This window comes from Neopsephotus bourkii, unplaced genomic scaffold, assembly GCF_033783945.1.
Source record: "Neopsephotus bourkii isolate Nb327-2 ecotype Australia unplaced genomic scaffold, CSIRO-AGI_Nbou_v1 NB_719, whole genome shotgun sequence".
Classification (NCBI taxonomy): domain Eukaryota; kingdom Metazoa; phylum Chordata; class Aves; order Psittaciformes; family Psittacidae; genus Neopsephotus; species Neopsephotus bourkii.
Window position 1 is genome coordinate 915,747 of NW_026901218.1, and position 27,733 is coordinate 943,479.

A 27,733-nucleotide genomic window follows, 5' to 3' on the forward strand; every position below is an offset into this window, starting at 1 on the left:
AACTTGAATAGGAGGATATGCAGTCGGCACCTAAAGGCCATGTTCTGTAGCACTTGGTCCCTTTCAATGCAAACTGCTGCTCAGAAATTGATATTCATACTCCTGTTTCTGCTTTCCACGGTTGGAAAAGGCAAAGATATATCTCTGGTTGGGGACAACCTTTTCTGGCTAGTAAAAAGAGCTGCCCTAAGAGGTGCAATTCTTCATTATGTGCCCAGTGGAAGGGCAGGAGGAGAGTTTTAAGCCTTTATCGAAGATGCACAACTCTGCTGTTGACAAACACCACTGTTCCTCCAGCCTAGTTCCATATGCCAGGATCAATAGACAGCAGACAGTAGCTGGCAAGAAGCATGTTTAAATTGCTCTTTTCTCCCACTATTCTGATGTTTTTAATAAATTGCTTTTCAAGATGCTGGAGCTGAGGTTTTCTGAGCCATTAAGATAGTGCTACACTCCTCAGTTCTTTCCATCCAGAACTCAAAGCAACAGTATTTCATCACAGTTTCCAGGTCCCATGACTTGTTTTTAAACTCTAAACTCTCATCTTGTGTATATTGAAATGAAACACAAAAACTTAAAACAGAATATTCCCCCCCCAGTATAAACCAGTGAACAGTGCGAAAATACCAAACCGCAGCCTTCTTCCTGTACAACTAAAATGTTGCTGGAAAAACTGCTGGAGCTTCTTTTGGGCGTAAAGCTCCAAGTTCTTCCAGTTCTTGTGGCATACTTGATCTCTCCATAGGTCTGGGTGGTTGTAGTTGAACACAGCTGCAGTTGAGTTGGAATGTGACTTTTCTGCTTTTCATCTGGGGCTGCCTATGTAATAGTAGGATTGGGGATTACAAAATTGTCTAGTATAGGGGATGCAGTCCTACCAGATACCTTGAAAAACAATGAGAGGTATCTACCTGTGACCCTGATCTGCAGCAAAAAGTTTCAAGCCAGGTTCTCTGAAATCTCAGCTGTGAACAGGATTGAAAAGATCCTTCCAAACCATCCTGCATTTCTTCCTCTTCACTTATGCGACAGAGATATGTGAAGATCATTGGCTGCTCTTCTGTTTTATCAAATGAGCTACTAGTACAGTATTTACAGCAAGATAATGTGGTTTTTGTGAAGCATTTTATTGCAGCTTTTGAGCAGACATTCCTGAGCAGACATTAATTCCTAGGCTCTTCTGTGGTGAAGCCCATCCTGGCTCCAGCACTGAGCTCTGGGGCCAAGGGGAAGTACAGCTCGTGTTTGAAGGCATGTGGGGTCTTTGCAAGGTCAGAGCTTCCGTGAGGTGGTGTTCTGTGGTAGATGGTGTTCTCGCTGTGCTGTGTGCTTTGGCAGACTGCAACAAAAACCTGGGGGTGAATGTTACTCTGCTGAAAGAGTAGCAGATGTGTGGTTTATTGAAGTAAAACATCTGAACTAGAGTCCTTGTCTCTCTGATGGTGCTTTTCTCTCTGGTGTCAGCTAGCTGTCAGGTCAAGAGGGTGAAGGTGATCAGGATTTGACATGCTTTTTCCAGTGAGTAATACAAGAAATGGATTTAGGTGTTGTTTAAAAGCTTGGTTTTGAATTGAAGTAAAACTAGTTTGCCAAATTAAAGTTTTGTATGCCTCTGGTCTTAAAATCAGTGTGGTGAATTACTGGCAGTAAGTGGTATGTTGTTGCTTTTAGGTTTACTCCTGGATTTGTCTTTTTGTTTTCCCCCTGGGTGTGAAAGAGCATTAAAATCTGCTCAGTGGATAGTGTGATTTTCATTAACATCTTCTGTAATTCCAACATAGTTATGGTTCTTCTTCAGCCCATGATTTGCAGTCAAAAACTGGAGAAGTAGAAGTGCTAAAGTTAGTGGGGGGACGACTGTGCTCAAAAGGAGACAGAAAAGTCAAGGAACTGCTACTTCTGCCCCAGTTTGAACTAATCCTTCACTTCTTCCACTGGTTAAAATGAAAGTTGTTCAAGCACCAAAAGTCCCTGTCTTCTCCCTGGTGAACTGTTTGCTTTAGAAATGACATTACTGCATCTGGTGTAATGGATTCCTGCAATACATATTTCTTGGAGGTAACTCCCATGGAGGTTCAGCATAGTCAAGGCAGGTGCTTTGATCTGCAGGACAATGATGTGTTAACAACATGCAAAATGTATTCTGGCAATTCACAATGATATAATCGGATATAAACACTAAAGACCAGCTCTCTGATGTGACTTACATAAAGCTTAAAGGTTTTGTGCATTTTTTCATCATCCCATTTCAAAGTATCTCTCTGATTTTTATGTGAAGTTTTAGATCACTTCTGTCAACAGAAACCAAGTACTGTACATCCACTGGAGGGTTTCAGGAATTTCTGGGTTGAAAGATACAAAGCTGGTTAAAAGGTGTAGAGCAGCAAATTCAAAAGAGAAAATGGGAAAGTTGTACCATATTTGAAATAACAGATTTTAAATGCTGGCAGTAAAGGCTTTAAATTACCTATAAAGGCAGTAAAAACAATGGAAAGTTACTAATCTTCACCTGATGAAATAAGAAAGCAAAAATGTTATCTGGAGATAATTTTGAGGTGTGAATTGTTTTTGTGCTGTGGCAGAGATAAGTCATAGAAAGGATTTAGTTGAAAATTAGGGCCATTTAGCATCTGAAAGTTTTGTGTAGTGATTTGAATCCATGACTCACTAGCAAAAATTCATCTTCTCACATTATCAGTGGTGTTCCACTTAGTAATCTTCTCCTGGTGGGATGTGAGCTGTTGTCTGACTAGCTCACTCTGATAACAGTGCTTAGGAAGAAAAAAACATGAAAGCTTGTATATACACAGTACAAATGGAGTTATCCAGTAGTTATCTTGCTGCTGAGAGTCTTACTTTCTGGGTTGCTAGTTTATATCCCTGAGGCATTTTGAAGCAAGGTTAGTAATTTTTCTTCTCTTTTCAAGATCTCAACTCTAAGTCTACCTCTTCCACCAAAAAAGTTAATTGGAAATATGGAGCGTGAATTTATAGCTGAAAGACAGAAGGGACTCCAGGCCTATCTCGATGTAATTACTACCCATCACATCCTGTCCAACTGTGAAGTGGTAAAAAAGTTCTTGGACCCAAACAGCTATTCTGTAAACTACACTGGTAAGTGAAATAAGGGGTTGCAAAGCTGCATTACAGTTTCACTTCAGCATGTGTGCGTATATTCATTAATGCTGGCAAGGATGGTGGGTGGGTGGGGAACAACCTTCAAAATGATCATGCTGTGCATATAATTATTTATGGTCATGTTTCTTCAGCTCTGTGCATGAATCATGCTGTGACTGTCAAATCTAAATATTTGACTTATCTTACAGAGGAGTGACAAGGGTCAACATCTATATAAGCAGCACATGGAGCAGGGGGGTTGGTCAGAGTGGCACAGGTTGTGATAAATGGGGAGGGAGTGTTGGTGTTGGGAAATTATTTGCCTACCAGAGTGTAAAATGGAGTTCAGTTTGTTCTATTAAAACAGGTTGTCTGAACACTGAATCTTGCTTTCATCATGGTTCTGAGATTTGTCACATCAACAGGAACAATTGTGGTCACCCTGTCTGTCACTTTGGGTTGTGAGACTAACTGTTTCAGCTAGGTTGAGTAATTTTTCAAGGTTCAAATAAATTGCACTCTCCCTCCAAATACTGGAAAATCACTGCATCCCTTAAAATGATACTACAGGGATCAGTTAATGGTTAAACGCTTCTTTGAATTTGTCTGACTTCAGCTTCACTCATTGGAAATTGTTAAGTATTTGTCTTCTAGACTGAAAATAACTTCCTCTTGCTGATGAAACCCACTCTGCAGATTTAGTGCATGTTCAAACTGACTCTTTGCAAAATGCAAAGCTTGTTTTCATAAAAGCAGAGCCAACTGAAGCAGGAACTTGCTGTTTCCTTTTCACTTGTCTTTTTGCTTTCCCTTTATGTAACATTGTTGTGCCTTTGGCTTCAAAGTGCAAAGAACATTTCCTGGATGTTTATGATAAGCTGTGGAGGAGTCGTAAATTATTAGTAACTCTTTAAGGATGCATTTTGTCTGGCTAATGCTGAACAGGCAAGTTAAATCCTCTAGGAGACACTGACTTCTGTGTTAACTCTGAGCACTTTCATCAGGATTACTTTTGCAGCAAGTTGCTGGGAAGGTAGTAGCAAGCAAGTCATTGCCTATGGTATTTGGAGACACCATCAATTTGTAATTTCTTAAATGCTGGAGCAGTGATCTGATATTTATTGTACCATTCTTTTTCCTAGCACGTTTTTAGAGAGAGAAGATACAGTGCAGAAAGATAAGGGCATCCTTACATTCTTGCTGTGTTTCTATGCCAAGATAAGCCATGTTAGGGAAAACTCCTTGTTGGCATGATTCCCTTTCTCCCCCTGTTGTCACCACTTTTCACTGATATTTCCCCTCAGATTGCTTCAGGAATAAACCAGTTGTTTTCTCAGCTGTGGAACAATTCAGTAACCACAGGGGTGTCCTCCCCCGCCCCCCAAATAGGATCACAATAGCTAGCAAACTACGTATGCCTGCACGGAAAAGGGCAGAATAACATGTACTGGAACAGAACTGATTAGTTAACACAGTTTAGATGTAGTAATAGCAATGTAGAAGCACATTAAAGAGATGTAAAAGGCAGTACTTTTACAGTTATAACAGAAACATTTCATGATGAATGTAGAGTACACCTACTGTGGGAAATCTTAGCTGTTAGCATTGGATTTAGACTTGGAATTGTAGATCTGGTACAGGTAGAATGCAGGCTGGTCAGCTAAGTTTTCCAAAGGCAATGCTTTCTCTGTCTTCTAACTGGATTTGAGTTATCAGGTTAAAAATGCAAATGCCTTTTAACTGTGTTTGTATCTGATTTCCTTTTGAAGTGATTTTGCTGACTTTCAGTCTGAATTCCCACAGGTTTCCTTCTGGCATTGAGCCTTACCTAGTATGTGCATAATTACAGTATATAATCTCTTGAATTTTATTTTTCCTTCTTCCCTTTTTTCTTTCCAGAAATTGCCTTACAGCATGTCTCAATGTTCTTCCGATCAGAACCAAAGTGGGAAGTGGTAGAACCATTGAAAGACATAGGTAAGAAGAGCATATATGCATGAAAACTTGTCTGATTCTTTTTTTCAACTATGCAGATTGTCCTAGGATTACAGTACCATCATTGCTTACGGACCTTGTCCTGCCTGTAAGCTGTGTGATTTAGTGGTGTTTAAAGCTGCTGCTGACTTCTCTTTTTTTGTAGGTTGGCGAATACGTAAGAAGTATTTCTTAATGAAGATTAAGAATCAACCAAAGGAGCGGCTAGTGTTAAGCTGGGTATATATGCTTTCATCACATACTCAACTGTTTCATAATGAACCTGTCTTACTTCATGTATATTAACTACCATGTGTGAGTGACAGAGAGATAGACCTAAGAGATCAGGCTTTGAAGGAGTCTTAAAAGCCCTTAGGTAGATATGTGGTGTGGGAACTTCTTGTTTGTCTTTCTTCTGGTGGCAAATCCAGTTTGCAGGTTTCTGTGCCTGGTCATTTGTTTCCGTTCCTGCACCTCAGGTTTCTATAGCTGTAATGATGTAGCTGTTGATTGTAGTATAAATTTTCTTGCTGAAAATAACAAGGTGATCCCCTTTTAAGTGGTGAGTTTTCTTACTTGGATCTTTAGTTGTACTGAGAAACTAACAGGTGAGAGAAACATGAATTTCTCCTTTTAAGGTAGACATGTAGTAACACCAAACAGTGTTGTTACTGAATGCTTGCTTATGCTCCTGTGCTGAAATGTGCCACCCTCTTAATTATATGGGCATAGCTGTTTGTGAGACTTCACTGGAGAGTGGATAGCACTAAAGCCTGCAGTAGCAGGAAAGTTATTTTTGCTGAAGAGGAAGAAGGTGGGAGTTTAAGCCTTAGCACTTCACAATGCACACAGTCCCCCAGTTTGCGGTTGGCAGAGTTCATTCAGTGGTAGTAATGCACGTCAGACACAGCGAAGGAAGGAGGCAATAATACTTATTTATGGTCAGACGCTCTTACTGTAAAACCATGGCCTTGTTCAGCCTCTTCAAGTTTCATTCTGTATGTGTCATTTCCTTGCTTGCTCTTCAAAATATACGTTCAAGTAGCTGTCTTAATTTGTGAGAGCAGCATATAGACAGGTTTTTCTTTATGGAGTGCAGCATCTGTTATGATACGCCTTTCTTTTCCTATTTATTTCCAGGCTGATCTTGGCCCTGATAAATACTTGTCTGACAAAGACTTACAGTATGCTGTGAAACTACTTTCTTCCTGTTCTGTGAGTATGACTTGGAGACGTTTAAATTGTGCCAGCACAAAAGTGCTTGTCAAGGACTAATCTTGCAAAAACACATGTAGCTTTGCAGACAGAGTTTGTAATTTTAGAGTTGCTGTCATTTAAAGATGTGTGAATGTTTCAATTACATTGCCCACACAATATGAGGTAACATGTTCTCAGCACAATTAATAATCCTACAGGATAATAATCCTGCAGGAGATTCAGAGTTGTGGTTTAATTGTATTTTTCTTATTCTTCTGCAGTACTGTGAAATGATGAGCTTTTATTTCAGCTCCTCAACACTTCTAAGTGTCTAACTGTAATTGCTAACCCTTGTGCTGGGAGTACTCTCAGGCAGCAGTGGAAAAAACGTTGCTATTTCTTCAGCTCTTTGAACTTTATACAGGAGTATCTTAGTAGAGGTACCATAGAGGCTGTGCAATTTAAGCTCTGGTGCAGTGCTGCATTATAAATCCAATAGGCATCTCTGAAAAACTGGTATTTAACTCAAAAATGAGTTTCTCTTTAAGGATGTTAAGGATGTGAGAGACCAGCTAAAAGGGTGGAAAACTCTGTGCAGTCCTCAATAGAAGAGGTTGTAACTAGGCTTCTCAACCACCAAACCAGACTGAAACTGATACTTTAAAATAAGACATGTAGAAGGGCTCTTTTCCTAACTCGTAATTTCAGTTGGTGTATGTATTGCATGTATAATTTATTTCCAGCTGTGCTGTCTCATTTGGTTTCACAAAATTGCAGGAAGTTGTTAGGACAAAACTTTTCTGACAGCTGCTAATGCTGAGTTTCCTCATGAGCTATAGTTGTATAAAACTGTGAATGATTTTATTAGCTTAGCATGACTTAAATCTGCAGTAAAGCTGCTCATGGAAAGTGCTGGATTCTTCATTCGTATAAACTGCCAGTCTGTTTTGGTAAAAAACATAGCGGATATTTTGTTTGTATGTTTTAACTTATGTGGAATTTGAACAAAGTCTGTGTGAAGTTTTCTTTGCATTTACTCCAGGTTCAGATTAAATAACTTGAGCAAATATCAGTGACAGAATCCATTTTATTGCTTTAAATATACAATTCAGGCAGATATTTTCTTACTTGTGAAGTGAAAATGAACTACATAATGTGTCATCTAAAACTTACCTACCCTTTTTTCTTTTGGTAGCATCCCTATATTTACAAAGTCACTTTTGCCATTGCCAATGAATCTTCAGCTCTGGTTATTAGACCATTCAGTGAAAAAGGGACACTAAAGGACCTTATTTATAAGGTAATGTCTCCCCCCCAATCCCCAGCTCAAAGGGTAGAATGTTCGCTGGAATGAACACTGTCATTCTGTTAAGCAACTGTTTACCATCTATTGCTAAGCAAACTAAGACAATTACTGGCTTTTCTGGGCATGATACTTGATACGTGTGTTTCTTTTAAAGGCAAAACCAAAAGACCCATTCCTGAAGAAGTATTGCAATCCTAAAAAAATTCAAGGTCTTGAACTTCAGCAGATAAAAACATATGGAAGGCAAATCCTAGAGGTATTTTGTTGCTTTATTTACCAGCCTTCATAAAGTTGTTTTTTGAGGTCAACTGGTTTAACTAGAAAAAGCAGACAAACCTGAGCAAAAAAGCTTTATTTCAGCAGCAGACTTCAAAGCTAAATGTAAATTGAGATTAGCTGCTGGGAGTTGAATTTAGATAGGTATGTATGAGGTGATTTCTGATCCCCCCCCAAAAAGTGGGTGGTACATGTGGAGCTTAAGTGGGAGAGAGGTGATAATGTGGATTTTTCCTTGTGGAAGAAGGGAAAGAAGTAATTCATAACCTGCAGAACATGTGCCATAAATTCAATGTCATTAGTGTGTTGGGTTTTTTAATTTCTTTTATTACAGCTATAATAGTCAGTGGAATTGTGAACTTTAGTTTCCAGATCTCTTTGGGAAGTGTCTATAAGCTTGCTTTGAGGATCAGCATCAAATGTTTGTTTTATAAGAATTGTTACCACTGAAATGGAAATGAATAGTCAGCTGAAGATGATGTAGATGGAAGATCAAGTTGAGCAATCATTTCAAATAGGAGCCTCATTTATTATGTATCTGCTTTTGTATTGGAGTATGTAAGACTTGAAATCATCAGAGCATCTTGTGACAATGCTTCTGCATTGGGATTTTTCAGGTATTAAAATTCTTGCATGAGAAAGGATTTCCTTACGGCCATCTTCACTCTGCCAATGTGATGTTGGATGGGGATACTTGCAAATTGCTGGATCTAGAAAATTCCTTGTTGGGACTTCCATCATTTTATCGATCATACTTTTCACAGTTTCGGAAAATTAATGTAAGATTCAATCAGTGAATTTAGCTGACTCTTATGCATTCCTTTATCCTCAACTTCTGTTTGTGGAGAACTGATTAGAATGAAAAAAAAAACCCTCTCTCAACCCCCTTTCTTTAATCTGAGTTTTTCTCCATCAAATCCATTTTCTGCTTCCTCCAAATCGCTGGCTGCACAGAAGTTTTTTTGCAGCACACTGGAATATGCTGAGGCCAAAGGTAAGCAGGTAGAAGGGGAGTGCAGGTGAGTGTTTTTGCGACAAGGCTGGCAGAAATAGAGGTAAACTGCTGTTGTTTTAAGATCTCTTTCCACGCTGATCTTGTATTTCATAGGAATGTGTATACTGTGTACCACACATCTCTTTAACTGCAGGCTTGCGAAGCAAAATGTTATCTTCCTACAGAAACAGAACCCCAGATTTTACTCTTTTGCAGCAATACAGTCTTTTAGCCAGCATCCTGTCCTGCCTTCAAGTGCTGATTGTAATAAATTCCATACAGCGTCACAAGACAGCTGCTTGATGACCTTGCTAAACAAGTTTTATTGTTATTAAAGAAATGGTCAAAAGTTCATGTCAGTCTGAATCTGTTAGTGCTTTTCTAGGAAGAGGAGCCATTTCTGCTTAAATGTGATTCAGAAATCTCAGAGATATTCTGTCTGGGAGCTTAGCATGTATGTACAGCTTGGACAAACCTAAGGAGGAGTGAAAGAGGCTCTCCTAGATTGGTATGCATTTTTGCTGGCTTCTTATGCACCTCCCTGTAAAGTGACAGCTAGTCTTACTATGAATCTCATTCTTTGCAGTTTGACTTAGCTAGGAAAACATGCTTGGTTGTGACTCCTGTCAATGTATGGCTTCTAAAATGCTGTGATTTAAAAGAGTTTATTACTTTACACATTTTTACAGAACATGACTACACTGCTACCCATTTTTATCATCACATGCAGAAAATCAGCAAGAGCTGCTTTAGCTTGAGGTTTGAAGACTTCATTTGAGCTAAAGTAATGCAGGGAAGTGGTTGTGGTGAGGAACTGTCTTAATGGTTCCTCTTTTTTATCTTCAAATGCAAGACAACTCTTTTTCTTTAGTGGGTTATCAATGCATGTTTTCAAACCAGTTGTGAAAATCTGATCAGTTCTAGCCAATTGTGTTACTTTGTTCCTCTGCAGACTTTAGAAGGTGTTGATGTACATTGCTTTGGACACTTACTGTTTGAAATGACATATGGAAGACCCCCAGATACGATTCCAGTAGAGAGCTTCCCTCCTGCACCATCGGTGTTTGTTGGTTAGTATACAGATGAGAACATGTCAGTCTCAGCTTCCTGGCTACTCTTACCTTTTACCTAAGATGAAATGCTGTGGAACAGCAGCCTAAGATCTTTACAGCATGTGACCAGAAAGAATTATTAATTTGTAAAATCAGAAAGTGTGTTTTTCCTGAAATATATGTAGCATATAAATATATATATATTTGAGTAAGAAAGCAGTTGTAGTAAGAAATTAGATGTCTGGATTCTCTTGCCTCATGTATAACATTCTTGAAAAGTTTCTATGTGTAATAGTAACATTATAAGAGAAACCACATGGCACAGAGCTTCATCACTGCTCAGTTGATGCACTACTTAGGGGAACTTCTCACAGCAGTGCCAGACGTTTATTCTCAATCATTTGCTATCCTGCTGTGCAAAAATGTGTTCATTCTTATTCTTTCTTTGGTAGTGTCTGTGTTGGAATCCATTCTGACCTGTGAAGCTATGAAGAATGGCATGCCAACTGTCTCACGGCTCTTACAGATGCCGTAAGTCTTGTTTGACTTGTTTTATGCTCATAGCAATATTTTAAATTGCATTAGGAGGAAGAACTTTCTTGCTCTTGTTCTTTTTTGAAAAGATGTCTTCCTTATTCTGAGGGCTGTATAGTGACTCCCAAATGAAGCTTTAAAAGTTATAGCCTTTGTAGAACCCATCCCTTCTGAATGTGATCAATGCTCATTTAACATTTCATTGTCTCTTGGTGTGCTGGAGCTGTTAGGAATGCACTTTATTTAGCATGGTGCTGTGGTTTATATTGATCCAGCTATTAAAGCAGTGGAAGTGTGATTAAGATCATGTACAGGTATTTTTAAAGCATTTAGAGTAAGAAGTCTTTTTGAATGTCCCCTTCTAGACCTACTTCAGTAGATTTTGCTATCAGTTTACTTACGACTAGCAAAATAGATCCCTTGCTTTGTTCAGCAGTGATATTTAGACTGAGTTTGGGTATGAAATGTTCTGTGGTATTTCTGGCTGGTGTCTTGCAGGACTGGCTGCGGGGTTCTCTGAAGCATAGTGTCCTTGCAGGCAGTCCTGGTGATGGAGTGAAGTAGTAAGAGCAGGTATGGGGCAAGACTAGGATGCAGAGAGGGAGCAGTATCAGTGCATGCCTGAGCTGGAGATCATGCCTGTCTGCAGTGCCACCCTGCCTGAAATTAGGACAGAACTGTCTGCTGTCACTGTGCTGTAACATGTCACCAGCATGCTGACCACAGAACTATAGTTCCTGGTGGGGAGCTTCTTTTATATCTTCTTAATATAAGGTGCCAGTCATGACCTTAATAAAGGACAGATTGCCCATACCTAAATCTGTGTACTGTGTGTACACACAGTGTACAGATTGCAGTACATTTAGAGCATACTCCAAGATTCGTATTTCCTGGTTGGGAAGAGGGCAGGCTTATCTCAGTTCTTTCTGCTCCTGCCCTCCTCTGCCCTTAAAGGGGCTGGGAGGTAGAGAGAAGAATGTAAGCAGGCAAGGAATAGTATAAAATAACTCTGTAAATACAGGAATATGCAGGTCTTGAAAGATATTGAATACTCCATGCCCAGCTGTATCTGATATGTAGGATATCATACTACATTCCGTTCATACCAGTACCTTTCACGAAAGTGTTCTACATATATGTGCAATGCAATTAATGTAATTTAAAATAATTAAAGTAATTTACATATTTATTAAGCTTTGCTGTTTATTATAACCATATAAACGATGTGCTTGATTAAGTACATGTAAGGGTCAGAAAAATGGCCTGTAAACAAGGGTGAACTTTGGTGGTAGTTTTCAAAAGTCATTTAAAATTAGCTTTATTTCTGAGTTTTCAATGGAATACTACCTTATAATCTTGATTCTAGACTTGAATTTGTTTTCTCTAGGCTAGGCCTGTGATAATTTTCCATAGTGAACAGTAACAAAAGATCCTGAAACAGTTATCTCAGAGCTAGGCTTGAGATCTCTTGCTGGGACAGTTTTCTAGTATGTTCTCCAGGGCAGAGTATCTCGACTGGACTAACCAGTTTATTTTCAGACTGCCATTGCCCTCTAGTGTCTTTGTTTTGAATGGAGCAGGATTAATCATTTGTGGTGTTCCTGCTGATACCATACAGGGGAGAATGAAAATATCAGAATACTTGCTTTAGCTGCCTTGCCAAAGTACAGGCAAGAATACTACGTTCACTCATTGGTCTTTCACATGGTTCTTGTTAATGCTAAAATGATAGGCATGCTAACAGAGTTTTCTTTAAAAGAGCAATTATTTTCATTAGGTGAAATTTAAAATAAAGTCCCAATCAATCTTTTGTTATTATAGAATCCATATATTTTAAGGAAGAGGCATTCTATTTTGGGGGAACCCTTTTCTGCCATTGATAATTGTACCAGTTCTATCAGCTTTTAGACTGTTACACACAGTCTTGCTTACTCTGCCATCAGTAGTGGCTACATTCTGAGGGTTGGATGCTGCTTATTTTACAGCAGTGCTTGGAAAATAAAAAGCAGTACATAAAAACCTGTGGGAAAACAAAAAGAACCCGAACAAAGCAAACCCAGCAGTGACCTGGGGATGAGGACAGAGAAGGAAAAGGAGAAAGAGGGATTTAAGTGAATAGTACCAGTAGTACTCTTGCTGTGGTTCTGCCTTTCTTAGGAATAATATTCCTTTTTTCTATTTTTTTTTCTTTTTCATCTCCTCACAGATTATTCAGTGATGTCCTGCTAACAAACTCTGAGAAACCACAGTTTAAGGTAAAGATGAACATTGACTTACTGATGTTTGTGGAACTGCCAGGCTGTGGGTAGCTGCACGTTAATTGACAGATAGGATAGAGGAGAGCTGGCTTTGTGGTGAAGGCCATCAGTATTTGGATTTCTTTGCTGAATTGTGCCCAAGAACATTATATGACCCCTTAGAAGAGGGGCATAGGGTGGCCCAATAGTGTTCAAGTGCAATTTCTGTGCTGGAGCATTCTCAGTGCACTTGTCCTGGAGGGCATGTGCTGTGTGTCTTGTGTTGGCAGCCTCATGGCACTTTGAAGATGTGACAGGAGTATCAAAAAATAATAATAGAATTCCAGGCTGATTTGGGTTGGAAGAGACCTTAAAGCTCATACAGTTCCAGCCCCCTGCCATGGGCAGGGACCCCTTCCACTAGGCCACGTTGCTCCAAGCCCCTGTGTCCAACCTGGCCTTGAACACTGCCAGGGATGGGGCAGCCACAGCTTCTGTGGGCGTCCTGTGCCAGCGCCTCAGCACCCTCACAGGGAAGAGCTTTTGCCTAAGAGCTCATCTCAGTCTCCTTCTGTCAGGTTAAAGCCTTCCCCCCTTCTCCTATCTATAAGTAGATAGCTGTCCCTGCCATCACAGTATCCCTTCTATGATTTGGTGTTTCTTTGTCCCTGCTGTTAGGTATATAGCTAGATTTGGAGTGGAAAACATGTGTCTAGAGTCCTCTTTCCCCTTCAGTAAGGGAATAGTGTCAGAAGTTGGGGCTTTATATGAGCAACATGATCAGATTAGTGATAAGTTTTGAGTAGTGAAATTGTGTTTTTCTTTATAACATTTTATGCTATGACTTTTTTTTCCCCCATTCTGCATTAGGTCCCTACTAAGCTAAAAGAAGCATTGAAAACTTCCAAGGAATGCATAGAAAAGCGACTAACAGAAGAGCAGAAATTGGTAATGTCTGCATTTCTCTATTTCCTGCAGTCATTCCATTTCCTCTTATAACTTTTACATGGGGAAAGTAAGATTTTACTCAGAAGTGATTTTGAGTAATAAAAGTTTTCAGCGACAGATTGGCTTTCCCAAAAATGCAGTATCAGGAGGTGCAGAACAGCTGTTGACTGTGCGGCATTTCACTGTTTTAAGTGATGCAGCTTCACAGACAGTGCTTCCTAAGTTAAGGGATCATTTTAACTGAAGTGTGAGGCTTCATCCTCTACCAGCAACAGTAAAGATAAAAACTAACAATGAAAAAAGAACTAAATATGCAGAGTGGCTGCAGGGTGGTTTTTTGTGCTCCAAACATGTGCCTTGTTTGAGAACATTTAAGATCTTAACACAGTGTTTTCCTGGTTTGCCCTTCATTTTGAAGTTTCACCAGCACAGAAGGCTGACGAGAGCTCAATCTCATCATGGCTCTGAAGAAGAAAAAAAGAAAAGGAAGATCTTAGCACGGAAAGTAAGCAATATTTAATTAGGTTTCTCACACAGAAAAATATGTGAATATATATACATTTAATATTTAGCAAGCATAACCACTGGTAGGCTGTTCTGTTGTGTCCTGTGTTTTTCTGTATTACTTCCTGATTCTTTTCACTTTTGTAGCTAGGCAATGGACTTAAGAAGTCTAAGTTACAATAGTAGCTGACTTGTATATTGATTTAACCTATTTGAAGTGGCTGTATGAAATCAGTTTAGTGAAATCCAGTAACATGTGCTGCTTCCTGCTGCCAGTGAGGATATTGGAGCCTTTTCAGTCTGCTCCTGCAGCATGCTGCCTGTGTTTCCCTTCCTTTCTGGTGGGTCAGTTTTCTGCCTCTCCCTTGTGGTCAGAGGGCACTGGATTGCCTGGTTGCTTGCCTGGAGATATTTAAGTGCAGAACAGCTTTATTGCTGTTGTCATCATGGGAGCATGTGTTGGGGATGGGTAGAGATATGTTGGCCATTAGTAAACCTTGTGTGATACAGTGGATGCCCATTACAAATCTGTGTGTCTGCTCAATCTTATAATGGAAAGCAATTTATTCATTGCAGTCTTCTGTTTCTTCTGCTCCATTTTGAAGAAGTCAAAACGCTCTGCCTATGAAAGTGGGGAAGAACACTCAGCAAAATACAGCAACTCAAATAACTCAGGTAACTACAGAGAAAAGAGCTTGCTTCTACACAGCTATGGCAATGTGTTTGTTGTTGCTGTCATTTTTCTGGCTTAAAAGATCACCATCACCATCAGTTCACACATTAATATTGGACTACCAAAGCCTGATACCACTCATTTTGGTATTTAATAATAGAGAAATTGAGGATTTATCTGTTATAAAACTATTATTTATCTATTATTAATATATTGTCAGTGTTAGATTTTTTTAGCTGCCTAATTTAAAGCAGTGTATCTTTTCTTTGCCTCATACCTCAAAAAAAAGTTCAGTCTATGCGTTTTGTTTGATATTTGAGTGTAATAATAATAAGATCCATTATTTGGGCCATTTAATAATGCAGCCTTTGGGGATAAGCTGTATTTCCAACTCAAACCATGCTATAATTCTGTAGTAAGGTGTTAAGATGAATGAGAAAATTATCTGTTCAATTGCTGCATTCTGAAATAACAGAGCCATTGATAGGTCTTCCTTTACTTAAAAGGAATGGTCAGTACTACTGAACACTGACTTAGCTAAAAAGCATCCAAAGCAGCCTACTGTTCACAAGTCAGTTACCAGAGTAACTTATGGAGTGCAGCAACTGACTGAAAATCATCTCTTAGAAGGAGAAATGGGCTGCCATTCATGCAGTGGCACAGCTCTTAAGGAGAATAGAATTTGAATGCTGAAATCCAGCAGCCTAAACAACAGAAAAGAGATATTTCCTATTGAGGAGTACTATGAAGTGTGCTTCTATGTGTTTGGACCTCCTTTGATAGTGTGTATTGTAAAGCCTCTGTGTTCAGATTGGGTCTGAGTGATATGGTTCCTATGAGTGGGGATCCTTCCCAAGATTTCATTGGAAGCAGGATTGGATCTTCCCTCAATAAAACTGTCCTGTTTCCAACAATGTGTCTTGTCTGACTGTTGAATTTTAATGGCACAGCTTTAGTTACTGTTATTTTATTTAGCAGGCTCTGGGGCGAGTTCCCCATTAACATCTCCATCATCCCCCACTCCGCCCTCCACAGCAGGTAAGTTCAAGACTCATTACAGTCTCTCTTTTTGGTTTTCTATTTGCCCCCTGCCCCTCATCTGTGGGTGTTACTTCCAAGGATGGTTGATTGAGGGATGGTGATTTTCAAAGATGGAACACAGAGATGACATTTATCTTGTGTCAGCTAGAGTGTGGGCACGTTTCCTCTTTTGCGGGCCACAGAGAACCTTTTAATACTGTTACTTTTCATTGAATAACGTTTCTTGAGATATACACGGTACGATTTAACCCACAGAGTGTAAGTCTATTACACAAGGCCTACTGACATTGCCACTTTCCACTCCTTTCTGGGCATCCTGTTGCAGTATGCATTTGTTCTGATGTTAAGCTCTGTTGCCTCTGAAATACTGTTTGTTAATCCCTTGTTTCTGTGTATCGTCTCTTTACATCTCTACTACTGTCATGTAGTTTTAGGATTTTTGGGTGTGACAAATTCAGTGGCTTAGGCTGCATAAGTCTCCCATTTTTGCTGCGGCCCATTGATAACACCAGTACAACTGGTAGAAACAAGTTAAAGACTGATTTGCGTTAAAAATAATATCTTTATTATTTGTGGCCAGTTCTGTTTTCCAGTTTGCTGGGTAGCTGTGCAAACAGTTTTGCTCATATTTAGGACAAGTGGTGGGAAGTGGCAAAGAATCTGCTTGAGTGGGCAATATAAATGCTCATGAAAAACTGATTACAAATCTGAATATTGAATGACAGTGCATGTGCTTCAGTCTGAAAAGCTAGAAGAGGAGCATTGGCAAATATTAACAGCAAAATGTGTGAATGGAATACATTTCTAGAAGGGAAGCAGTCCATAGCATTGCCATCATATAACTCACGCCATAGGATTTCTACTTCCAAGAACAGCACAACTCCTTAACTAAAGTGCTGCAGTCAAATTCGTGTTTGCTGTGGATGGTCTTTCAAAGGACACTGCAGCCTGTGTGATGTAATTCAAATCAGTCATGCTGAAATGCAGATGAGTCATTTCTCCTTCATGCTGAGGGTATGCTGAAGTGTAGGTTTTATGAACTGACTTCTTCCAGTTAGTCTAAACGAGATAATTACAGTTATTGTGTTGCACAATAACAGTGCTATTCTCTGCATGTCCTGACTCTTGACTGGAGGGTTTATTTCAAGTTCTGTGTGCTTTAATCAGGAAAGTAGCTGAAAATGCAAAAGAACACCTCCTGCCTCCAAAATGGACAGATGCTTAGAAAATTTCCTGCAATAAACCAACCTTTTAGTTATGTTCTAACCTGAACCTGTTGCAATTTGGTTAAAAGCTTTTTCAAGTTGTGAGTGTGTGATGCAGGTTTATGTGAGATATGGCTCAAATGACTAAAAAATGGTTCAACTTTGGGCTCAAAACTTAGCTCTGTTGTTCAGACTCATGGTGATTTGTGGTGACCAGCTCTGTTTGACATGGTGCATGTGGCCTTCATTCAGATCTGAAGGTGCTTTAACGGGCTGATGGCTTTGATTTTTTTGACTGGGTGTAAGGGCAAGTGTTACAATTTCAGGAATGGGTTTGTGAGTAGAATTCGTGGAAGAAACTTCAGGCAGTAGTTCTGAGAGAAAAGCTAGTGTGCCTGATTATTGTCACTGGGAATGTTGTAGTTTTAGCTAGTCTAAGCAAGTATGCTGTTACTGACTTGATGAAAGGCACACTGGCCTGATGGTAGGACTTACTTTGTAGCAAGTGATGTGTCTATTGCTTGTATCTCTTCCAGTTTCCTTGTTCTTACTAAGCGTGTTTACCTCTAAACTTGCTTGTGGTGTGATGACTCTCAAAAGGGGCATAAGGTTTTCAGTCTGGCTTTGTGGTTGTGTTAGAATCATGGCATCTCAAAGCATCTTGCAGATAAAATGCCATGGCATAATGAAGGCTGACATAGAAGTGTAGCCAACAGTACATGTAACATCCCATGTTTCTGACATTCTCCCTTGAATGTTGCTTCTTTTTTTCTCCACTTGCACAATTACTTGCTTCCTTGAAAATTGGTTATTTTCCTTTGTGGCTGTGAGCTGGGGCTGGGATCAGAAGGGATGCAAAGCACTGTTGGTGTGGGTTATTTAAAACTTCAGTGCATCTCCCCTAAATCCAATAAGCCCAAAAGAGACCAGTGAGCTCTCTTACAACAGAGAAATTTTTGGAGGGTGCCATTTTTGCTTCCCTGGGCTTCCCTTTGGGAATAAAGTGAAAGAATTGTACTTAACTTTAGCTGTTTTTTCCTGTGCCAGTTGTTCTGAGTCCTTCCGTCTGACGTATGTTTATATACACCCATATGGTGCATCTTTTCTGCCCTTCACATTAATGTAAGACGATTTGAGTTCTTTAGTACATGCTCTTCCTGAGTGTCTGTAACCCATGCAGCATAAGTGTAAATACAGATGTTAATACAACAGGAAGTTCCTTGAACTGAACGGATTTTCTCTTCTATGGCTTATCTGCCAACAGATTTCTTGCTAAATCTGTCTTAAATGCACTTTAATCCTGTGAAGCTCAAATTACTGCATATACAACTGAAAGCATGTGTGTTGTGTTTGTTCATCAAGTATAACAAAGCTTTCAGCACGGAAAATTATGGTTGGTTGTTCATAATCATTACTGCATATGTACCATTTAGTAATCAATCTGTAATCCTCATAGTTGTTAATGAATAAGAATGTACTGGTTTTTGTACTAACTTTGCAGCTGTCAGTATCTGTATTTCTGACTTTGACACGGGAACCAGGTGATTAACTTGTGTCCTCTCTCTTTTTCTGCTGTCTTCAATAGAGCATGCATCATTTTGAACGTGAATTTTCGGAAAAGTAAGCTAATGCTGATTTCTCTCTTTAAAGATGCTCTGTTTCTGTATGGGAAAGTTGAATGCAAAACTTGAACTTGGGAGGGATTAGAAGAAAAGGGTCTAAACATTCTGATGGATTACTTTAATGAAATACAGCATCTTTAAAAACTCTATCACTAAAATGATTTTCTTGCACCCCATTCTCAGTCAAGTGTTTAATGCTGCTTGCACAATTACTGTCACTTTAAATTCATAATTAAGTTTTTCTTTCAATTCAGGCATCAAGTTTACAGCATCTGATTTACTTCCTATTCCTTTTAACACACTCTTTTAACAAAAATGTCCCTGTAAAAAACCTTTGGTAAGTTGTTGTTTGAGTGTTTTATTCTTACAACTGCATGAATGAGTAAAATGTGTGTTTGCAGGCAACTTCTTCCAGCATGTGTATCAGAAAGGTGTAGTGATAACAGAGCACTTGTCTCTGTTGTTTTTTTTTCTAGTAAATAGAAAAATATTCACTGTTGGGCAGAACAGTTTAACCTGTAAATGTAATTGCATCTGAGAACATAAAGGTGAACTAAGATTTCCTTTGCCAAACTCATGTCTAGAAGGAAAGGACAGATCGGTTTTGATGGATTAACTGAAATGAATGGATTTAAGATTTCCAGAATCATGCTCTTAATAGGTTCAATATGTAATGCTCATAAGTAATGCTCATAGCTAGTCAGATGCCATTCTAAAACCCGTGTGTATTTATGTTTTAAGGCAGATCTCAGGTGTAGCTCAGGTGTAAGTGTATCATTGTCTGTAATGAGTCTCCCAAGAGCTTAACTGTGTGATGAGGAATTTAACCATTTTCCAGAAGGGAAGGTGGTCTCTCCCCCTACTTCTATGTCTTTTCTATCCTCATTGTAAAATAACCAGACCAAAATTTGAATGTAACACATGGAACCTTGGCCTAATAATACTTAGTGATCCAAGCACTTTGTGGCTTTTTTACCCCCCTCTCTGTCACAGTATTTCACTGCATCTGTTACCCATGTGTTCCATTACAGACCCCTAGCCACTTTTCAGGGTCATTCCCTATTGTATCTTGTCCAGCTACTTGCATAGCCTCTTCAACCTCACCCTGCAATTCCAGCCAGAAATCTTGTCTTTGTTCTCTGCAGTTCTTGCATCATTTGGAGCTGCTTCATCTATAATGAGCTAGTCTTGGCTGTTTTACAGCAGTTCATCTGATCAGTTTGGTGCTAGCACTGCAACGTCAGTCCTACAGTGTTCTGCTTTGTCTACTTTAACTGTTCTTGTTCTTCCTTCGGCAAAGTGTCACATTTTGCTTTGCTGTGCTTTGCTAACACACTCTACACACATGAGAAACAGAAGAACTCTGACCTACAGGGTGGTTTTCCAGTGTTTCTAATAATAAGCTGACCTACATATTTGGCTGGCATAAAAAGTAGAGTTAGGTAAGTTTGATGGCCCCAGCGCATCAATGGACAATTTCTTTCAGTCTATGCTAACACTGTGTAATGTTTTGATTACTGAAGAAAGCAATTGATCCACGTGCAACAGGCATGTTAAATTGTTTCAGTTGATCTCTGATATCTCTACTAGGACTTGAGTATTTCCTCTGGAAAGGAGGACAGTGAAGACAAACCCAATACGTACTTCCGTGTTGCGTTGTCACATGAGGTTTTCACGACAATGAGAATTTCTCCTGAAGAGTTGGAAGTGCTACAGTCACAGCATATATCAGTGTACACTGGCAAAATGGGATGCTTTATGTTAATACTCTGCATTTTGAGCTTACGCCCATATGGGAAAAGTCTCTCATCAGACTGGTGCAATTGAGGGAGTTTTGAGTTATGACTGTCATCTAGTATAAATGCCTTTGCTTTTAATTACAGGAGTTACTTTTTTTCCTATTACTTGGTGGTCTGGGAGCAAGTGTTAGTGAGGAACTGAGAGAACACAGAGAACTTTGCTCTGTTTTTATTTTCTGTAGCTGAGCTCTATCCTTCATCAAATACCTCTTGAGTCTGTGTGCCATAATGTTAACTGCTTGATACTTCCTTACTCCATAGCAAGCAGTTGTACTTCAGTAACCTCTCTTGGTCTCTTGGTTGGCCTCCTGTTGTTCTTGTTTGTTGTCCTTCAGTATCACAGCTGTTGTCACTTAGCTGTGTATTCCTGTTTGTAGGTTATTTGTCAGAAGCAAGTGTTAGACTATAGGTGACATTTGTTTCTCTAAGTCTTACTATGGAATAACTCATGATCTAGATGATGTAGTTAGTTCAACAGTGAATTTTAAGGTGTTAATCATTATGCCCCTACTCATTCCAGAATATTGCAAGAAAAGTCCATCATTCCCCATAGAGCGGGTGATGGGCTGCAGATGCCACCTTCACATGGATGTCGTGTGGAATGGCACATGGTCACCTCTAAAGCCCTTTGTTCTTAGTCCTACCTGGATCTTTGATTGTACATGTGTACAAATAATGGTGCAACATGCAGCAGCAGAGTTGCACAAGAGCAGGGGCAAATAAGGTCACCTGCCTGGATCTGAACTGCCGGGAAGCACCTCCATGCAGGCCCTCACTGCTGGGCTAGCTACCTGTGTGCACCAGGGAGCTGGGATATGAGGCTGGGGCAAGATGAGCAGCATGAGATGGATGTGACTCAGAAAGCAAGGGTGACTCATGGGAACACAGAGGCAGGCAAGGGGTGTGAGTGGCAGATTGTTGTGATTCATTCAGCCTGTGAAACAAGCATTTGTTACAACATGTTTTGAGAGTCAGTACTGTGGAAGTGTAAAGCACTTCCAGAAAACTCTATCTGCAGTTAATATTGTAAAATTGGAGTATAATCCAACCAAGCACTCATGTAAGAACAGTGAGGTTTACTTCCAGTCTTTGTTACTATTGATGACCCAAAGATCAAACTACTTCACTGGGGACAAGCAAGACAAGCTGAAGCTGAGAAGTCCTGTTAAGTGATACCATGTTTGAGTCATGTTTTGCATCCCCGAGTTCTGAGGTTCTTCAGGCTTCCTTTTAGAGGCGTCTCAGATGACATGACCCACCTGCAGATAGAGGGATTGGATCACTTTCACATTTTTCATCTGTTCTGTTCTTCACACTCCATTGGCATTCAAAGGATGACGTGACTAGAGCAGGACTGACCAAGTGCAGCTCAGCAGCTGCAGTGCTCTGTGGCAGGACCTCCTTGGCATAATCAAACTACATCTTCTCTCCTCAACAGGAGCATCATCGATACCCCCAGCACCACCACCACCACCACCACTGTCACCAGCAGCTCCTCCTCCTCCTCCTCCTCCTCGTACAGAGGTACCAATGCAGCCAACCCCAAGGCCTGAAGTCAGCACAAGCCGAGGAGCCTTACTCAGCTCCATTCAGAACTTTCAGAAAGGAACTCTGAAGAAAACACAGACCTGCGACTACAGCGCTCCCAGGATCAGCTGAGGCCGCTGGACACACTGGGATTGAATTCCTCTCTCCCCCTCCTGTGCTGTCTTGGAACAAGACCCTCCTGACCAGTGACTGATCCACCAGCGCACTGTCACACTGTAGCTCCATTTACCCTGTTTCAGCTTTCCTTGAGTAGCAGCACTGCCCTGGCTGAATTGTGTTGCCACGCCACAATAAGTACTCTCCATTCTTCACTTGGTTTCAAGAACATTACTCTCTAGCTACAGGTTCAGGAGCACAGCAACTTCTATACAGCTGAATAAAAAAATTACAATAAGAATTGCCATGATCATGGTAAATTAATGCATTTTTCCCAAGCTCTGTTCCACCCCTTTTTCCATATTACAGGTCTGTAGTTTTAGCCTGCTCAGATTTTCAGCTCTTTTCATGCACTTGTAACTCAATTCTTGCTGCATTGAATCAGCAAGTTTTGTTTTAGATAATCTACACCCCTCACCCCCCCCGAATCATACTGCACAGGTGAGGGAACTGGAGAATTACATCCTATTCCCACTCTAGTTGCTGGTGGAGTAAAAATGCTGTCTCATTAAACTTGTTTAAATGGCCATCCTACCTTAACTCTAAGGGGAAGGGTTTTTAAATGAGGAAATAAGTTGAAAGGGGAGTTAACAGGGCACTGGGATATTATTCTTGATTTAGTTAAATGCAAAGTTACTTCCAAGTTAATTCTAGAACTTAAACTTTATTGAAAGAACCTTTTTTTTTGATTTAAAACCTTAAACAAATTGCACTTTAAAGGATTAAAGATAATCCATTTTTTTAAATTCAAGTACATCCGTGTTTGTTACTATGCAGAGAATGTCTGTACAAAGTTTCATGCAACCTGTGATATCCAGTAATTTTTATTAAAATATTAATGGAATTCCTCCAGCAGTGTGGTGGTGGGTATGTTCACCCAGAATTGCACCTGAAGCCAGACTTCCTAAGAACCTAACAGCAGTTCTGCGAAAGGGAATACCCTGAAAGGTATTCCTGGCCCTTCATGGAAACAGGATCCAAGTTGTTCTGCTCCTTACAGAGGTAAGTAGGTCTCATCTCCAGCAGTTCACTGGAAAGCCACCAGTGTTTAGGGCAAGCCAGGCCGACACAGGCAGCTCTCACTCTGTACAAGAAGCTACTGAACAAAGCCCAGGAGAGCCCTCCCTGCACTGAACCCCGGTGTGCAGCCATCTACTGAAAGGCTGCTGCCATTTCACCAGCTCTCCAAACACTGTCTACACAACTGCTGCTTCAGAGCTCAGCGAGTCAGAGTAAAATAGCTTATTTTGCACTGTAAGAACTACAGTTTGAGCATGCTTTTGTTAGCCCATGTGACGCAAAGCATTTTTATCACTTAATGTGGCTGTTAGTAAAGAAAAATTGTGTAGTGTTTCCCACCACATACTGAAGAGAATTTTTATTAAATAAAGCTCTTGTGCAGCTTTCCTGCATGAGCAGAGTGCTCAGAGTACAGGGCCAAAGCCCCTCTGTATGAACAGCAGCACTCAACTGCTGAACTGCCAAGTGAGATTTCACTCAGGCCTGTTTGATCCTTCACCTTTAATAAGCCTTGTGACCTGGGCTCCTAGGGAGCCACAGCATTCCAGGGCTCGCACTGGGGCCTCCCATTGCTCACTGCAGTTCTTCCTTGAAGCACCACTAAAGCCAGTTAATGCAGCTGGTCAGGTAATTACTTATAAGCAGAAATGGAAGATTTTTTCCTCACTCCAAGTTTACAACAGGATTTCTCTATATACAGCAGCACTAACCCACCTGTACTGTTGAACAAACAAGCATGACCACACTGTTACTTATATGACATGTGGCTTAGAGGGTGACCCGGTATAAACATCATGGGAGGTCCCCAATACTTTCCCCACTATACAAAAATTCATATAACTATACAACAGAAGTTATGCATACAACTTGCCCAACAACATAAACACTTCATAAAGCAGGACTTTAAAGCATGTATTTACAACTTAGATGTTCAGTACTTTCTTCACTGCAAATATTATGTCCTTCACTTGAGGCACGCTGTTATCTTCTAAGTTTTTTGCATAGGGCATAGGAACATCTGTACCGGTAACACGCACAGCTGGAGCATCCAGGTAGTTAAAGGCAGGTCCTGAAACAAGAGAGATGTCAGGTTGCTGTACACGATGATTTTCTCTCAGTTCAATTTCTAAACCTTAATCGGTTCAAACAATCCTGTTCCTGTAGCTCTAATATTCCAGAGAAAGCTGTTCTTGCTTATCTTCATGCACTATGGTTCAGGCAAAACAAGTCTATCCTGCTTCTCTCACAGTCAAGTTCCTGGGATAAGGGCTACTTGCAATGAAGATGAGCTGGATCCACCCTGTGACAATCTCTGGAGCAAGACATCTAGGCTCAAGCTCCTCAGATCTAGAATCCTAATTTTGTATTCATCTGGCTTTATCAAGAAGTCATCAGGATTTAGACTAGAGACTGGGATCAACATATGTAACTGCAAAACTCATACCCTCCATGATCCTGGCACAGATTTCAGCTCCTACTCCAAATTGTGGCCAACCTCCTTCTACAGTTATTAGATGGTTTGTCTTCATAATGCTGGCTTCCACTGCTTCAATATCCATTGGTCGGATGGTACGCATGTTTATAACCTGGGAAGAAAAAGAAAGACTGAGTTTTGCTATGATCTAAGCCTGTCAGTTACTACTTGTCAGTTACTACTGGGTTACAGTGTCCTTTAGCACTTTCATCTGTTCTCACTGAAGACAAGACCTAACATTAATAACATTTCTAACTTTTTATTCTGGCAGAGACTGTGAGGAACAGTTTCTGGTGGCTCCTGGAAAATCCTCGATAGGTGAGTCTTGCTATGCCAAGATCCAACCATACTAACAGAGAGTCATTGTTCTGGTTCCCATACAGCTGGGTCACTCTCAAAATCATCAGTAGTTCTGCCTTAATTGTGTGATGAAAAGGTCAGATGCAGAACCATGAAATGCCCATGGTGTTAAGGCACTTAAAAGATTTTTTTCCACATTTCAGGAAGAGAGAAATGCAACAGAAATGTCACCCACCTCACACTCTACACCTTCTTTGGCAAGTACAGAAGCTGCTTCCATACAGTGTCCAACAAGTCTTGAGTGTGACACTAATGTAATATGAGTTCCTAAAACAGAAACAAGGGTTAAAAAATAACCCCTTAAGAAGCTTTTTTCTAGACCTCAAGCTCCTTTCAAGGTAATGTTAGGAGTTCCTTGGAAATTCAAGTTCCTTAGATTTATTTCAAATCCTCACTATTCTGTGCCCATACACAGCACAAAGAATGGCAACAGCAGGACTCTGCTAAAACACATATTTTATCCTTTAATTCAGGGAACTGGACAGATACTTAAAAGTTTTCAGATTCTCCTTTTCAAACATTCATATAATTCAGTGGTAAATGATAAACAAAGGGGCAGAAACGCTAGAATGATCTCTTTGCATTTTTGACAAAAATTACATACTAAGGTGAGGACAAGAGGCTTTTCAGCCATCATGGAACAAATCCTTTGGAAGGTTATAGTTTTAGGTAAAATACAGAGAATAAGGTGATCTTTCTTTATATGGGCAACATACAATAAAGCACTCTACTATATAAAGTAATATTTCAACATTTAACATTTGAAATACTTCTCTGTGTCTCATAAAAACTGTATTCTGAATAGCTATGAGGTTAAAAAAGGTCCCCAGGCAGTTCAGTTAACAAGGAAATAAACTATTCTCAGCTTACCTTGCCTTTCTATTTTAGCTTTTCCAATTGGAATAACGAAGTCTTTTGACTGTGCCTGCTCAGACAGTTCAAAAGGAACACCATACAGCAACTCATTTTCCAGCATCACAACTAGAACAAAACATACTTGGATTAATGTATGTATCTGCAGGCACAGGACTGTCCTGACACTAACAGTACTAACCATACTAGTCCAAAGCCCCTAGCCAAGTTTCTTGTAGTAGGCTGATTTTAAAAAACTGTCGTTGTACAACAAGATCAGGTGTTTAACTTTGGTACATGATGGCAGAATCACCCATTTTAGAAAATTCTTACATTCTGCATGCATGTCTGTGGTTTTAATGACATTCTGAATTTATCATTTGAATTTCATTATCTATAAAAATTACCTATATGGACACTGTGTATACAGGAATTCCTCATAATTTATCTTTATCCTTTTTACCCCCTTTACAACAGGTTCGTGTTTCTGACCTTCCTGATTGGTACCAAACCAGCACTAAAGATACAGAGCTGTGGCAACAGCACAAAATTAATCTACTGCTAATAAAGGAAGTGACTGTTAGGAAAATAATAAATACTTCTGTGCCTTTCTAAGTACCCTGAACCTGAGTGGTTTAGGGTTTAATAATCTTGTTTCATTTTAAATGGGGCAGGAGGGGAAACCCAGCATTTTCTTTCAGGATCAGGTGCGAGGTATTACCATGATCTGCCTGTGTTCACCTGGATTATCATCCCGGATGGCTGCTTTCAGCAGACCTTTGGCATCTTCTGCGCTCCAAGGACTAACAACTTTCAGTCCCGGGCAGTGCCCGTACCAAGCAGCGAAGCACTGGGAGTGCTGGGCAGCCACTCCAGCTGATGCCCCATTGGGGCCCCGGAAGACAATGGGAACACCGATTAATCCTGCAGACATGTAACAGGTCTTGGCAGCTGAGTTTATGACCTGATCAATCGCTTGCATGGAGAAGTTGAATGTCATGAATTCACACACCGGTCTCAACCCTGCCTGTTAAATATATTTATGTATATTAGTATTTTTTAACGCAGGAGTAAGTTTAATTTTTTAAACTGGAAGTAAAGGAATGCACGTTTACAAACCATAGCAGCACCAACAGCAATTCCTGCGAAGCCCATCTGAAAGAGAAGGAAACCAAAGGGGTAAGTGCTGGGGGAGCAACTGAAGGCAGCTCCTGGGTAGGAGACAGGAGAGTCTCACCTCTGAGATCGGAGTGTCGATCACCCTCTTGTCCCCATACTTCTTCCAGAGGCCCCTCGAGATCTGGAAGGAAGGAGCAGTCAGCGCCCGCCCGAGGTCCTTTCACGGCCTCGTAACGGTACCAACCTACCTTGTAGGCGCCATCGTACTGGGCCACCTCCTCGCCGAGCAGGAAGACGCGCTCGTCCCTCTCCAGCTCCTCATCCAGCGCCTGGTTCAGTGCATCCCGCACAGTCACCTGTGAGACAGTGGAGCCGGTGGGGCAAGGCCTCGCCTCCCTTGAGGGGGACACGAGCCCATTTCCCTCACTTCCCTCTTTCGAGCTCGCTGTTACCTGTATGGCGGCTGGCGCGGAGAGGCGCAGCCCCCTGCGATGCTGGAACAGGCGCCCGCCGGCGCAGCCGTGCGGCGGGATGCGGGTGAGGCGGTGTCCCAACGGGGCCAGGTGCCGCAATACCGCTGCAGCCGCCGCCATCTTGCCCGTGTCCTCTAGTGCCGCCGGACCGTTGGCGCCTCCGGTGACGCCAAAGCCCCGCCCCGCGCGGCCCGGCGAGCCGCCTCGCCCCGCCCACCCTTAAGCTCTCGCGAGAACACCCGGCGCGGTGTT

General features: G+C 40.7%; 3 protein-coding genes across 10 annotated transcripts in view; 1 reads left to right on the forward strand and 2 right to left on the reverse strand.

Annotated features, from left to right (window-relative positions):
* PXK (PX domain containing serine/threonine kinase like) overlaps positions 1-23,031 on the forward strand; it is a 38,291-nt gene extending 15,260 nt beyond the window's left edge. Inside the window, exons 4-19 of one of the 6 annotated variants that reach the window (XM_061354243.1) lie at positions 2,928-3,114; positions 5,017-5,094; positions 5,258-5,331; positions 6,232-6,306; positions 7,484-7,588; positions 7,749-7,850; positions 8,488-8,649; positions 9,817-9,934; positions 10,369-10,447; positions 12,657-12,705; positions 13,558-13,635; positions 14,054-14,140; positions 14,745-14,814; positions 15,788-15,850; positions 18,935-19,017; positions 21,918-22,067. In XM_061354243.1, coding sequence (XP_061210227.1) covers positions 2,928-3,114; positions 5,017-5,094; positions 5,258-5,331; positions 6,232-6,306; positions 7,484-7,588; positions 7,749-7,850; positions 8,488-8,649; positions 9,817-9,934; positions 10,369-10,447; positions 12,657-12,705; positions 13,558-13,635; positions 14,054-14,140; positions 14,745-14,814; positions 15,788-15,850; positions 18,935-18,990 — 1,383 coding nt within the window. In that variant the 3' untranslated portion in view covers positions 18,991-19,017; positions 21,918-22,067. Of the gene's footprint in view, positions 1-2,927; positions 3,115-5,016; positions 5,095-5,257; positions 5,332-6,231; positions 6,307-7,483; positions 7,589-7,748; positions 7,851-8,487; positions 8,650-9,816; positions 9,935-10,368; positions 10,448-12,656; positions 12,706-13,557; positions 13,636-14,053; positions 14,141-14,744; positions 14,815-15,787; positions 15,851-18,643; positions 18,679-18,934; positions 19,018-21,917 lie in introns of those variants that run through there. The other 5 variants (XM_061354244.1, XM_061354245.1, XM_061354246.1 and 2 more) reach the window with 5 other exon arrangements.
* FAM107A (family with sequence similarity 107 member A) overlaps positions 1-27,733 on the reverse strand; it is a 320,254-nt gene that overhangs the window by 233,324 nt on the left and 59,197 nt on the right. The gene's annotated exons all lie outside the window — the stretch shown is intronic.
* Positions 24,095-27,639, reverse strand: PDHB (pyruvate dehydrogenase E1 subunit beta). 3 transcript variants are annotated; one of them, XM_061354254.1, is made up of 9 exons: positions 27,461-27,639; positions 27,257-27,364; positions 27,127-27,189; positions 27,009-27,044; positions 26,631-26,916; positions 25,908-26,018; positions 25,213-25,304; positions 24,648-24,789; positions 24,095-24,272 (listed from the first exon to the last, which is right to left on the reverse strand). In XM_061354254.1, exons 1-9 carry the CDS (start codon positions 27,599-27,601, stop codon positions 24,127-24,129), a joined length of 1,125 nt encoding a protein of 374 aa, XP_061210238.1. In that variant the 5' UTR covers positions 27,602-27,639; the 3' UTR covers positions 24,095-24,126. The 3 variants fall into 3 exon arrangements, with proteins under 3 accessions (XP_061210238.1, XP_061210239.1, XP_061210240.1); XM_061354255.1 differs by lacking the exon at positions 27,127-27,189; XM_061354256.1 differs by lacking the exon at positions 24,648-24,789.

Bases quoted from the DNA above. Each gene is read 5' to 3' on its own strand.
- PDHB (XM_061354254.1), bottom strand. From the start codon at position 27,601: ATGGCGGCGGCTGCAGCGGTATTGCGGCACCTGGCCCCGTTGGGACAC. The intron at 26,917-27,008 runs GTTTGTAAACGT...TATATTTAACAG, and splicing joins TTGCTGTTGGTGCTGCTATG to GCAGGGTTGAGACCGGTGTG. The intron at 24,273-24,647 runs GTATGAGTTTTG...CTCTTGTTTCAG, and splicing joins CTGTGCCAGGATCATGGAGG to GACCTGCCTTTAACTACCTG.